The 12,797-nt window shown below is 45.9% G+C and overlaps 1 protein-coding gene across 10 annotated transcripts in view; it reads left to right on the forward strand.

The window, feature by feature from the left end:
* Nucleotides 1–12,797, forward strand: part of KHDRBS3 (KH RNA binding domain containing, signal transduction associated 3) — a 185,657-nt gene that overhangs the window by 541 nt on the left and 172,319 nt on the right. The window contains exon 1 of one of the 10 annotated variants that reach the window (XM_077847351.1): nucleotides 513–666. The exons of 8 other annotated variants lie outside the window; for them this stretch is intronic. In XM_077847351.1, the coding sequence (XP_077703477.1) occupies nucleotides 660–666 (7 nt within the window). In that variant the 5' untranslated portion in view covers nucleotides 513–659. Of the gene's footprint in view, nucleotides 1–512; nucleotides 667–7,030; nucleotides 7,054–12,797 lie in introns of those variants that run through there. One more of the 10 variants, XM_077847352.1, reaches the window with a different exon arrangement.

Below are 12,797 nucleotides of genomic sequence, written 5' to 3' on the forward strand. Positions count from 1 at the left end.
GACTCGGGGACCCTATAGCGCGCTCGAGTTGTCCAGGGAACTGGAGAGGAAAGAGCTGGAGCAAAATGGAAGGATGTGAGGGGATGAAATGCACACGAGGTGAAGAAGGGAACAGGTGCTTGGATTGTTGGTGAAGTTTGAGGACCTTGTGGGGGAGGTTTGGGGTCAGGGCATCTCGGAGTAGAGGGACCCCGCGGTCCGCGTGGCCGAGCCCGGCTCCTCTGCTCTCCTCCTCCTCCTCCTCCTCCTCCTCCTCCTCCTCCTCCCCCCACGCCGAGGCTGGAGCCACCCTGGCAGGTGGTCCGCCCTCCCCGGGGCCGGGCAGCTCCTGCCGAGGCTGGCAAGCTGGCCCTCGGAGGGGTTGGTGGGAGAGAAGAGGCCCACGCAGTTGCCCCCTTCTTGGCTTGCTTGGCTTCTCTTTGGGAGGCTCCGGGGGAGGGGGGGTCGCCCTCCCTGGGGGCTGGCCGCTTAGGGATCGGGAAGACCGGGCAAGGAGTCTTTGCTGCCTGTGCCATTTCAGCGCTGCCTCCGCCGGTTCAGGGTGTGAACAGTCCTGCAAAGTACGGGGCGCCGGGGATCCAGGGACCTATGGAGGCGTGCCTGCCCGGGACAGGATTTCCTGGCTCGTTCTCTCCCTCCAGCCTCCTGAGTAATCTGGGATGGATGGTAAATCAAGCCTCCCTTCCCAGGAGCAGTCCTCACTTCCTTCTGTATCCGTTAATCCGTGTTTCGGATCAAGATGGGTTTGGGGGCCACTGGTCTGTTTTGTGTGTGTGTGTGTGTGTGTGTGTGTGTGTGTGTGTGTTTCCCCTCTCTGGGTGATGGCAGAAACATTATCTGGTCAGATCTGTTACCTTTTGCCTGAATCACTCAGTGCAGTGACAGTTTGTGGTTCCCGAGTTAAATCGGGTCTGCTGATCTTAATGCTGGCTCTGGCTCTTTTATTGTTGGAAGTGAAAGATGAGGCAGACATATTCTATCTGTATATAGATATCTATTTTTTAAAACAGCAGCCTCCAGCATTCGGCTGTTCCAGCCAGTTCTTCGGAGTAGGGTGTGTTGTCCGCTGATGGTGGTAGCGGAGAGGCTCGGTGTCTCCAAGAATTTGAAGCGTGCATGCTGTTTGAATGGTTGAGCAGAAATCTGTTTACAGAGCTTTCCCATTTCAATTGCAGGCTTTTTTTTTTTTAATTTCTTTAATAAAGTGGGCTTGTGAAAAAGTAATGGGCTTACATTCTTAAATCAGAGAAAAAGAATTTTGAGCTTTGTTCCCATGCTCTTCTGAACAGTTCTGCAGTTAGGTTTGTACTCCTTGCTCTTCATGATTTACATATATCTTTTGTTGCCTGCTGGGCTGTCATTTCTGTGAAAGAAATTTCTTTGTACGTTGTGTGAGATCAGTGGCATTAGCAGTATTCTAGATTGTGGAATCAAGTGCGTTGTTTTTTAATAAAGAAGCTGACAAAGTTATGTTGTATTCAGTTAAGGAAACAGCTTAAAAGTGTGATGAGTTATCTTATTTTGAAACTTAGAATTTTTTTTTTTCCTCTGTGCCATATTGCCATAGTACTGTGTTGCTAATACGTTAAACATTCCTTTGGTTTCTATGTTTCTCCTAGCATTAATGGCCTCTAGTTACTTAGAACAGATATTGGACAATGTTGCCATTTAGTATTTTTTTTTTTTAGATGTTAAATCTGATTACCTTACTTTTCCATAAAAAATGTGATTTGGGTAAGAAATGCATTTTTCACATTGAACAGTTCTATGAAAGAAGGAAAAGGTGCTAGGTGGATGCTCTCTTTACTGTTAATTTAGATTACTTCAGACTGAAATGTTTTGCCCTTAAATTATAAGCTGATATCCAGAATGCAAAGCCCTATCATTTAAAATACTAATCGTGCTCAATTATGTAACTTCAGAATTACAAGAGCATTTTTAAGTGTCTCAAGTCTGAATTTGAAGGGTTAATTAGAAAGCTTTGATTTTGAATCTGATTACCATCTTGTTATTGGCTATAGTAAAGCATTTTTAGTCTTATTTAGCTACAGTTTTGACTCTTTGCCTTGCAAAGAAACTCTTTTTTTTTCAGAGTTTATTCTGAACTTCAATGCATTAGCGTTCCGGCACTAACTTGTACAGTGGTGATGGTCCGCGGTGAATGCAATACCTTATGTTTTTGTGGAGTGTGTGCAAGTTTCCGAGGCTCCTTACGGTACATGATGCCCAGTTCCTGTCTAACACTTGCACTCTTATCAGATCGACACGATGTCTCCATTTTTCTGGGGAGGCAGCTGAGGAACCCAGCTACTCAAGCTTGTGGGCAACTGAGATTTAATTGGAACTCAGGTCTTGCAACTCCTAAGGCCAGTGTTCTTGTTACTTAAGCCTTCCTGCAAAGATAGAATAAAACACTTAGCACATGCTAATTTAAAACCCCGCAGAAATCAGTAGCATTAATATGCTTGTTTCTGGTCGACTTGTCTTGATTTTTCTAAAAAAGTTTCTTTCTATACTTGATTAGTGGTCTTTTTGAAGAAATAAGCATTGGTAGCAGATTTATCCTGCAGGATTTTAATGCTCCGGCCAAGAGGCACTTTTGAATTAAAGCCCTCCTGTGACCAGTTTATTACTTTTGTAATCAACACATTATGATAATGAAACAGTTTATAAATGAGGTGTTGCCGTTTTTTTTTTTTTTTTTTTTTTTTAAATTCAGTAGTTGTAAACATTGATCAACCCCCTAGCTGAATTATTTTGTTTCTAGTAATCTTTAAGTAAGAACTTGAGCTGGGATGACGTCAAGATATATGCTCCCGTGCTAATACAGGTCAGCTTTTATACTTTTTCCAGGCTTGTGTTTCACAACGGGCGTTAGTTGCTGACTTTTTATTTTCTCAGGCTAACCCCCCCCCCAGCCTTCCAAATACTAAGTACTTTTGTTTCTCCACCAAATGTAATGATTAATGTTTGCTTGCTGTTAAAACTGAATCAAAGAAGGTAGGCCTTGGTATCAGCCCTTTCTCCCACTCCCATGCCTTCTCCCAGAGTGAATTGACGTTGCCGTTTCTTGCCAAGGAGGTTAATTGGAGATGAAAGTAGCGTCCCATGTTTTGTATTATATTTGCTAGGGGGGGATGTGCTGACTCTTACTAAAAACATCTTTAGAATTGTCTTATGCATTATAATTTAATCCAGCTCTCTGGTACTGCCTTTGGATGGTTTTCAATCCAAGCCAAGTAACCATTAAATAAGATTACATAACCCTGTATTTTTAATTATCTGATATAATATATGGATTGGTGGCTGGTTCACTGCCAAGTTATAGTTAGTGGTTGGTTGCAAGAGGAAGTGGAGCAAAGAGTTCAAGATTAAGGTGGTCTGTTTGTACCCAGATTGATAAAGTTCTCTGTTGGTATTTCAAAATAATAATTTTTCATCTTACATCAGTTTTTCTAATACCAGTACTCAGCATTACTCAGGATATATGTGAGGGGTAAAAATGTATAAAGGGAGCATCATTACTTAGCCCCATGTGTGCTGCGTCTCTTTGTTCAACAAAACCTGACGGCTTAAAGTTTCATTTTTGGTGACTGCTTTTGGAAAACATTTGTGATTTGCTTGAATGTTGTCAGACGTGTAGAGTAAGAGAGACAAATGAGAATGGAAATTGCAGAATTATATTTAGATGTAGTGTGTGATTCTCTGTTCCATCCAAAGGAGGATGTGGCTTTTCAGTTTTTAATTGTTTTCTTAGGTTTTCCAGAGTTTTTGTTTGTTTTTCATAAGACAGCGGATGGGATGCCTCACATGTTTCGGTAAACCATTTCTGAGTTTCCTGCAGTGTGTTATGATTTGAAGTGATCCAGTGATTGTGGGTTACAGTGTTTTGGTATTTGGTCATCAGTGACATGTTTGTTTATAACCTGCCATGCCAGGTGATGGGGCTGGGTCCTGGAGGTTGTGGGGCCAGAACATAGGCTCTGCTTCTGAGAAGTGAGTGTTCTCATATATGGTCATTGGGGAATGAGTGTCAAGTTTATCAGTGCCCTCTTCTTTCCTAAGAATGTCTTCAACTATCCTTCAGCTGTCCATTTGAAGTGCTGAGTGGCCAGATGGTTTAACTCAGCCAGCCTGGGTTCTACTCTGTGCTGGGTCTTGTCTGCAATCTGAATACTCTCACAGCCCAGAAATGTAGAGGTTATCGGCCCAATGTTTCAGTTGGAGAAACTGAGACTCCAGTAGCTAAAGTGACTTACCCAGGGTGACGTACTTGCCAAATGTCCCAGTGAAGGAAGGTGCAAGCTTTGCTCCTTCCCGAACCACCCTGGCCCACAGAGGGATCGGGTCCAGCTGGGATGCCAGTTAATGGCTGGAATTGAAAGGCAAGTTATATCACATCCCTTTTTGTACCTTGCCCTTGGAATTTCTGCTGTAAGGGATTTCCTGTGACCACATCATCCCCTCCAAATGGATTTAGATGGCTCATTTTTCCCCAGAGCAGCCAGTGTGAACCTCTCTGATGGTGTGATTGTCCTCACCCTACATTCTTTGGACCTCTGTCTTCCGTGGGAGAGTGTCAGCTTCTGGGCGGGCGCAGCCTGGGCTTCCATGTCTCTGTCTTGAGCACCTCGTGTAACTCTGGCCCGCACGTAGCTCTTGCACCTTCAACTCTGGTCTTCATTTCAGTGTTGTGTTGTAATTTTCACAGAGGTGGAAGACTCAGATAGTGCTGTGGCTGTAGGGCAGCTGACGTGGGCAGTGATGACACAGATGTAAGAGGCACTAAGTGAGATGCAGGGTGAGACCTGGAGCAGAAGGCTGCGGTGATCTTTACATGTGGTAGGACTGCGGGGGCCCTCCTCCGGGAGACAGATGTTAGCAGGTCTGCTTTGAATCAGATGTCTATTTACTTTTCTTCTTCCAAGGAACTGATTAAGCCAGGATGCTCTAATACAATTAGCTCTCCTTCCCTACATTCCTACTGACAGATTAAAACCAGAAATTTGAAGCCCTTGTTCTATGGCAAATAAGCCTTCTTACCCGAAGGAGTTAATCTGCAATCTCAGATGGCAGACAGACACCCAAAGGAGGTGGGTGCAACCAGAGGAGCAACTGGGATTGCAGACTGAATGAATGCCAGCAGAGGCTTTGATATCACAAGAGCCTTTTTTTGCTTGTTGTCATCATTCTTACTGAGTGAAGATAGGATGGTTTATGTTTTTTTTTTTACCAAAAAATAGAAGTGTTCCTGAGCATTGGGGATAATGATTATGATAAAAGCTGCCAAATTGAGGGCCCCTTTGTGCCAGGTGCTTCCTATGCATTATCTCTAATCCTCACAAAGATCTTGCAAGGTAGGTGGTTTTATACCCTGCCTGCCTCTTTTGTTTTTTCAAATGACTCCTCTGAGACTCAAAAATGTAAAGCAACTTGCCCAGTCAAGGTGCACAACTTTAAATAGGCTGAAATTTTAAATTGAGCCTGTGGTGTTTTGATAGGATACTTTAAGAAAACAGACAAAAGGACAGAAGTCGACAGTGTTTCCGAATAAAAGTTTTATTATAGTAGAAGCCAATTAGGAATTTCCACTGGTGATGATGAAATTTTAAAAGAGGTCCCCCTAAAATGTGTTTTACCAGAAAAGGCAAGTTCACTTTTTTTCCTATGTTCTCCAGTAGCTTTTCAGTCTTCAGTAGGCATTCAAGGTAAAGTGTTTTTAATTATGTGTATTTCAGTGGTTAAGGAGAAAATAGGAAGACTTTGTGGACAGTCACTAAGACAAAAGCTCTGTGTGTCTTGAAGGAACCTCTCAGAGGCAAAGAGCTTTTTATAAATACTGTGTTTGATCATAGAAGCAGTTGGTTGAAAGGATGATATCAGGGATTTTTAGTCCATTTATTGTATGTTTAGAAATTCTCCATTTTCTAAAAATAGGCTCAAAAAGTGGGGGGAAATAGTGCCAAGAACATAAAAGAACATATTCCGAACAGACAATGGTTTTGGCTCTCTGATGGTAGTGGGCTTGGGATGGGGATGGGGGGTTGAATACCCTCACCTTGCATTTGCTAATAGTGATAGTTATCATTTATCAAGAGCTTTTCCTGGGTTAGATGCTTTATGTGCATTATTGCATTTAATTTTTCTCACAGGGTTAAAAGAGTAAATCATTTTACCTTATTTTACATGTGAAAAAAGTGAGGGCGTGAAGGACAAATTATTTGCCTAAGGTCAGCTAAATGGTAAACCAGGATTCAAATCCTCACCTGCCTACTTCCCAGACAGTAGACGCTTTACCTGTGAGCACCAGGTGGAGGTGGAAGCTTTCACTCTGGCTGGATTTTCATCTTTGACTTCGGAGAGAAATTCTCTGCCACGCAGCTCTTAAAGTTAATTGCTCGGTATTGGACAGGTGGTCTATGTAGGGCGGACTGTGCAGAGGTGTAGACAATGGCCCGACCAAAGGAGGGCAGGAACTCTGTGACCAGTGGCAGCATGGAAGGTGTGGTGGTGGCGTGGACGTGGGGAATGGTGTTACCTCACAAGGGAAGGGCTGCTACAGGAGGAGCCATGTGATTATGGGAGGCGAAGACTTTGTAGTGTGAGCCTAGATAAATTACTCATTTCTGGGATTCTGGGTTTCCCATCTTTGAAATGGGAACATTTATACCTCCTTTGTAGGGCTGTTGTTTGAGGCATGAGATGAGTACAGTGTCTAACACCTGACGGATGCTTTGTAAACATCACCTGCTCTTTGTACACGATGGCCTCGGACCCGTGTGTGGTGGCATCACTCTCCAGACATAAAATGGACAGTAACTTTAATCCTCTGGCTTCAGTTCTCAGGGTGGGTTTTTTTTTTTGTTATTAGAATGAGTTTAGTTTTCCATTCCAGGAAATACTTAAAGGGCAGACCCAGTGGTAGGAAGCCTCCGCAGTCAGACCCAGGCAGTGACTGTCACCGTGCTGCTCAAGGCTCAAGGTACCTCTCAGAGCATAGCTGGGCGCTCAGCAGCTCCTCTCCACAAGCACAAGATCTCTTGCTCTGAATTGGTAAGCTGTACATTTCCATAATTTTTCTACATTTCCATAATTTTTCACCAATCAGCCCCTGCTGCTATTTTAAGGACTTGAAAAGGTGTTGGTGGCGACTCACTGATGTTCTTCTTGTTACGATAAGGAGCTGAGGATGTGAGAGCAGCGCGTTTGGTGTCCCTGTTGGGCCGAGCCCCCCCAGATGGGTTGCAGGGAGATGGGGAGCAGGGAGATGGGGAGCAGGCCCCGGGAGGAGCCCGGCGCGTCCCTTGGTGGCCCGTGTGCTCTGCTCTGGCTCCACGAGGTGGCGCTGCGCACAGCTGGTTGCCCTCGGTCGCCGGAGCTGAAACCGCGCCTAGCATCTGGTGGAACCGCAGTGGCCTTTGGCATTTCTGATCCTAACAGGTGTAGCCCGTAGCTCTCCCCCGCATCCGCAGAGAGGCCTCACGTCCATCCGCAGGCACCGTCTCAGGGCTTCAGGTATGCCCGGTGCTGCTGCCAGGCGCTTGCTCCCCTTGCTGCCTCGGGCCTGGCGACCGCCGGTGACATTGGTCTGTTCTCACTGCAGAGAAGCCGGTGGAGGTAACAGGGTGGGCAGGCGTGTGCGAGGTCATGGTCTGGGGCTTACTGTCCCTAAAGAAAACATACCCCCAAAGCGTTGAACTGAGAACTGTCCTCAAGGTAAGTGTCAGGATAGTCTGATGGACGGCTGCTGGCCACAGATTTGTTCATTCCGTGGGGGAAAATTCTAGTCCTGTTGTTTGCATTGGAGCATAGGAGTCAAAATCTTGGATTTGTCCGAGGAGGCAAGCGATAGTAACCAGAGCTTTGTAGCTGGTGCAGGAGTTCCTGCTTCCTCCCGGGGCCAGGGGCCCCATCAGTACCACGTCCAAACCTGGGAGGAATTTTGGATAAAGCCACGATTGCATTTTTTAGTAATTTCAGTAGAGCAGGATATGGGATGGAGTCCATACACCTTCCAGGATGCATACCGAGGTTTCTCTCATTTTATTCATTTATCCAGCTCCGATTGGTGAAGTCCCTGCACTGCTCGGTGTAGCTGTGCGTTCTGTGTTTCTTTACCTGCCAAGGCAGTGATGCCTGCCTCAGAGGCCGTTAGGGGGGAATGGCCATGACTTTATATCTAGTTAGTTTTACTTTATGTTTTTAATGTATAAGACATAGTCCATCAAACGTGAGTTCACACTGTACTTATCTCGTGCCTAAAATAGCATCTTTTATTATTTATTTATTTTTTTAAAAGCAAATTTTTTTTAAAGATTTTATTTATTCATGAGAGACACAGAGAGAGAGAGAGAGAGAGAGAGAGGCAGAGACACAGGCATAGGGAGAAGCAGGCCCCATGCAGGGAACCCGATGTGGGACTTGATCCCAGGTCTCTAGGATCAGGCCCTGGGCTGAAGGCGGGCGCTAAACCGCTGAGCCACCTGGGCTGCCCAAATGGCATCTTTTATATTGGAATTTCCTACCTCAGCCCTTCTTCTCTACCTGCGAGATTATCTGCTGGCAGTTGTTTTAGGGCTGGCTTTCTTCTTCTACCTTGCACCTCGTCCGCTCCTTGCTCTGAGTTTGGGATGCTCAGCAAACGTGGACAAAGTACTTAGAGAAACCCCTTTCACCGTTTGTTTGCCTCCCAACTGCAGGCCACTGCTAACTACAAACGCTGGAATGAGGTGCAGACAGTGTGGTCCAAGGGAGAGCTTAGGGACGGGTTTTTTTTTTTTTTTTAAGATTTTATTTATTTATTCATGAGAGACACAGAGAGAGAGAGAGAGAGAGAGAGAGAGAGGCAGAGACACAGGCAGAGGGAGAAGCAGGCTCAAGGCAGGGAGCCTGATGCGGGAATTGATCCTGGGACTCCAGGATCACACCCTGAGCCAAAGGCAGGTCAGCCACCCAGGGACCCCTTAGGGACGGTTTTTAATGAGACATGTTTAAGTCCCCATCTCAACTCTCCCGTTCCGTGTGGTGACCTTGATACAGGAACCCTGCTCAGCATCAGTTTCCATGACTGTAAAATTGTTATTTAAAAAATTTAAAAAATGAAGCCCAGTTGGAATCTTTGGCTGTGTCGGTCATGGGGGGTGTGTCGTAAGCACAGGCCTAGTGGCTGCTGCCACCCTCATCACTATCTTCATTTCACATTTTTTATCCAGCAACCTGCGATCCAGGGAGGGAGATAAACATGTAGAGGGGATGATTCTGGAGTGTGTGAGCGCTGTGGTGGGAGGAGGAGTGAGGGAGGTTCTGGGGCTCAGAGAGTGGCCAGCTTATGGGTGCTCCTTGGAGAGGACTTGGAGGGACGCAGAACTCCCCCTGCCCCCACAGGAGGGAAGAGGACTTGGGTGGGGACACAGGCTCTCCTGACACCCCGATGATGCCCGACCCCCTGACCCCCGTCGTGCCCCTCGTATCCTCATCCCGTTGTGGTTCTCTGCTTCTCTTTCCTTCCCCTTCCCCCTGTGAGGACCTTTGTTTCTTATTCCTGGGATTAAAAACTTGTATTTGGAGCCGATTTTAAAAGAGTTGAAAGAGTAGTGCTGCGACCCCACAGGCCCATTTGTCTGGACTCACCAGTGGTTCGTATTTTCCCACGCTGGCTTTATCCTCTCTTGTATTTATGTATGTTCCTGACACTTTGGGGGGTAAGGTGCCTGTGTCACCCCCGGGCCTCTCGGAACATAAAACACCGTGCTGTGTATTTTCTCAGAATAAGGACCTTTTCTTACATAACTGCAGTCATAGATAACAGCGATCAAATTTAGGAAGTTAATTGTTGTTTCCTACTGTTATCCCATCTACAGTCCATGAGCTCAGCTTGCCATTTGCTCCCGCTTTGTCTCTTAGAGTCTCCAGCTCAGGATCCCGCAGCGCATGCAGCTTGGGGGCCTTGGGGGTCTTGGGGGCCTTGGAGGCTCAGTCTGGAAGGGCTCCTCTGCCTTCCTCTACCTTTTATGTTGTGCTGTTTCGGTGACCACAGGGACCAGTTGTTTTGGTAGAAGGTCCCTCCATTCGGGTTCTCTGTTTCCTTAATATTGGAGTCACATGTGTGCCCTTTTGGCAGGTGTGCCACAGAGGTGACAGTGTGTCCTCTTCAGGACCTCGGAGGAGGAGGTGCGCCGTATCAGTGTTGCTCTGTCCTGTTCCCGATGAGGTCGAGTTTGGGTGCTTGGTTAAGTCCCGCCGGTGGCTCCACTGCCAAGAGACTCTTCCTCGTGCAAGTCATTTGTACTTTGGTGGGGAGGCTACTACCTTAAGGGCCTTGTAAGTGCTCTGCTCCTCATTATAAACTCTCCCTCACGGACTTTAGCACCCATTAATGTTTCTTAGCTGAATTATTACTGTGTTGGCTGTAAAATGGTGATCTTCTTGTTGACTGCGTCTACACTGATTGCTTGACGTTCTCCTGGAGGGTATGTGTTCATCGTTCTGTCCTTCCTCCTCCCTCTCCCCTCCCTCCAGCTGTCATCTGTCCGTGTAAGTTCTTGATTCAACTGGTGATGATGCTCTACTGTCACAGTATATAAATTGACAAATTGCCTCAGATTTGGCCACTGGGGAGCTCTTTATCCTGACTCCTGGGTCTTGTTGACAGGGCCTCCCATATGTCTTTTGAGTCTTTTTTTTTTTTTTTTTTTTTAAACTTCCTAACAGCATTTTGTTTTAGGCACATCTTGTACTTACTCTGTCATGGCTCTGAAACCAGCCATTTCTTCCAAGGCACAGGGTTTCTCACAGTGTGGAATGATCTTTCGGCATCGAGATCTGGGCTGCTGGTTTATCATTGCCCCTGGGCCCTTTCACTGGACAGAGTGGGAGGTGGGTGTGTGTCCGCGGGGTATTACCCTTGTCCTCATGTGCAGCTCCTTGTGGGCCAGCAGACTTCCTTAGGAGGCCAGGAGTGGATATTTTGTGGGCTGTGCATTCTACTCGACTCACCATGGAGCCAAAAAGCAGCCAGAGACCGTGTGGAGACAAACGTATATGGTTGTGTCCTGACAACACTTCAGTTAGAGAAACTAGAGCACCTAGTCTGCTTGCCCTTCCCTGCTGTCAGCTACCAGGGGGCAGGGACCAGGCCTTGTCTCTGTTTTCCGATGCCATCCACATGAGGGCACAGAGTTGTCCCCTTTGGATGAGTGGATTAATGATAATTATTAGTTGTTTCTGTTGCAGACCACTCATTCCTCTTATGTGGATCTTTTGGATACCCGTTTCTTACGCCTTGTCGATGTGTTGAGGACCTAATTTGTAAGATGTGAGTCTTTTAAAAGCATAATATGCACAAGATGCAAAGTAGTGGAAAAATAATTTCATAAATGTCTCGAGGGTGCTTATCTCACTGTTGTAAAATGGTTACCTTTTTCTTAATGTAGATGTAGCTCAAGACAGAGCCGTAATGTGCAGGCGTCACGCGGGGCCTGTGCTCTGGTTTAGCGTAGCCCCTGTTCCGTGTAGTCTTCCCTGAAAGCAGAACTCAGCACCAGTCGATTGGGTGAGAAACCTCAAAATTATACTCCTTTCATTGTCTCAAAATAGGTTTGTTTCTTCACAATTTTCTTTATGTAATTTATTGCTCTAATTTATTCGAAAGAGGGACTTCATTATGGCAGTGACGAATGGATTTTATGAGGGAGTGAACCTATTCTCAGGGAAAAGCGTGTCATTAGGAAGGGCTGCCTGTTGTCAATGCACACTGACAGCAATCCAGGTAATGTGCAGCACCAGAGTATTGCAGATAGCAAAAGCGTGAGCATAAATATGCAAATTAAATCAATTTAGAGTGTCTCTGAAGACTCTAAAATAAATCAGACTTTTAGTTATTGCTTACATTTTTTTTTTAATTCCCCGAATTCAAAAGTCAATTGTCAGCGTGTTGGTAAGCAGTTGTTCTGTTTGTTGGCAAGCTGCTTGTCAGAAAAGCATGAAGTTGCCCTCAGTCCTTTCTCAAGACTTCAGAAAGGTGGCTTTAACCTTCTGTGTCCCAGACACCTCATGGTTCTGTGGAAAGTCCTGGTCTGGTGGGAAAAGGGAAGCTGCGCGGGTCTCCTGCCCCCCACCTGGCTCTTGTCTCCCATGTCCTGAGCTGCCTTCTAAGATTTTGATTTGGTTAATGAGCGTTATTGCTTTTTACTGTTTTGTTGTTTTTACGTAGGGGAAGTACTGTCGTGAGGAAGCTATAACCTCGGTGTCTGTGCGTCTCTCACGCACTCAGACACATAGGAGGAAAGCACTGTCTGTGGACACGTTGCCCATCATGAAGTGTACCATCAGCTCAGAACAGATGGAAACCCAAGCTCCCTGCCCTGCAGCTGTTTGGTCTACAAGGACTTAGAAGACCACAGGGACAAGAAAAAAGTCATGTGTCTTTTAACAGTCAATTGCCTGTATTTTATATTGTACTTTCTTTCAGTTTCCTTTGACCTGCCAGGGTTTTGCTTATCAGTGGTAACTAGGGGGTTTTACTCTTGGTGATAATAAGCTCTGTGAGCCTCAGTTTCTCTATCTGTAAAATGATTATGAGAAACTCTGTAAAGTGCTGGCATCTTGTGACCTCCCCGCACAGCTACCGGGGACAGCCTCGATACCCAGCTCTGGAAGCAGTCAGTTAGAAGGCTGCATGTCAGTTCTTCCCCAGTCTTTGTTAGAGCGCCACGTCACTTCCAGTAAAGGAGTCATAGCAGAAAATAGGGTTTGGGCTTGGACAATCGGTGAGATGTCACAGGAGCAGCAAACTCTGC

The sequence above is a fragment of the Canis aureus genome, chromosome 14 (assembly GCF_053574225.1).
Source record: "Canis aureus isolate CA01 chromosome 14, VMU_Caureus_v.1.0, whole genome shotgun sequence".
In the NCBI taxonomy this organism is placed as follows: domain Eukaryota; kingdom Metazoa; phylum Chordata; class Mammalia; order Carnivora; family Canidae; genus Canis; species Canis aureus.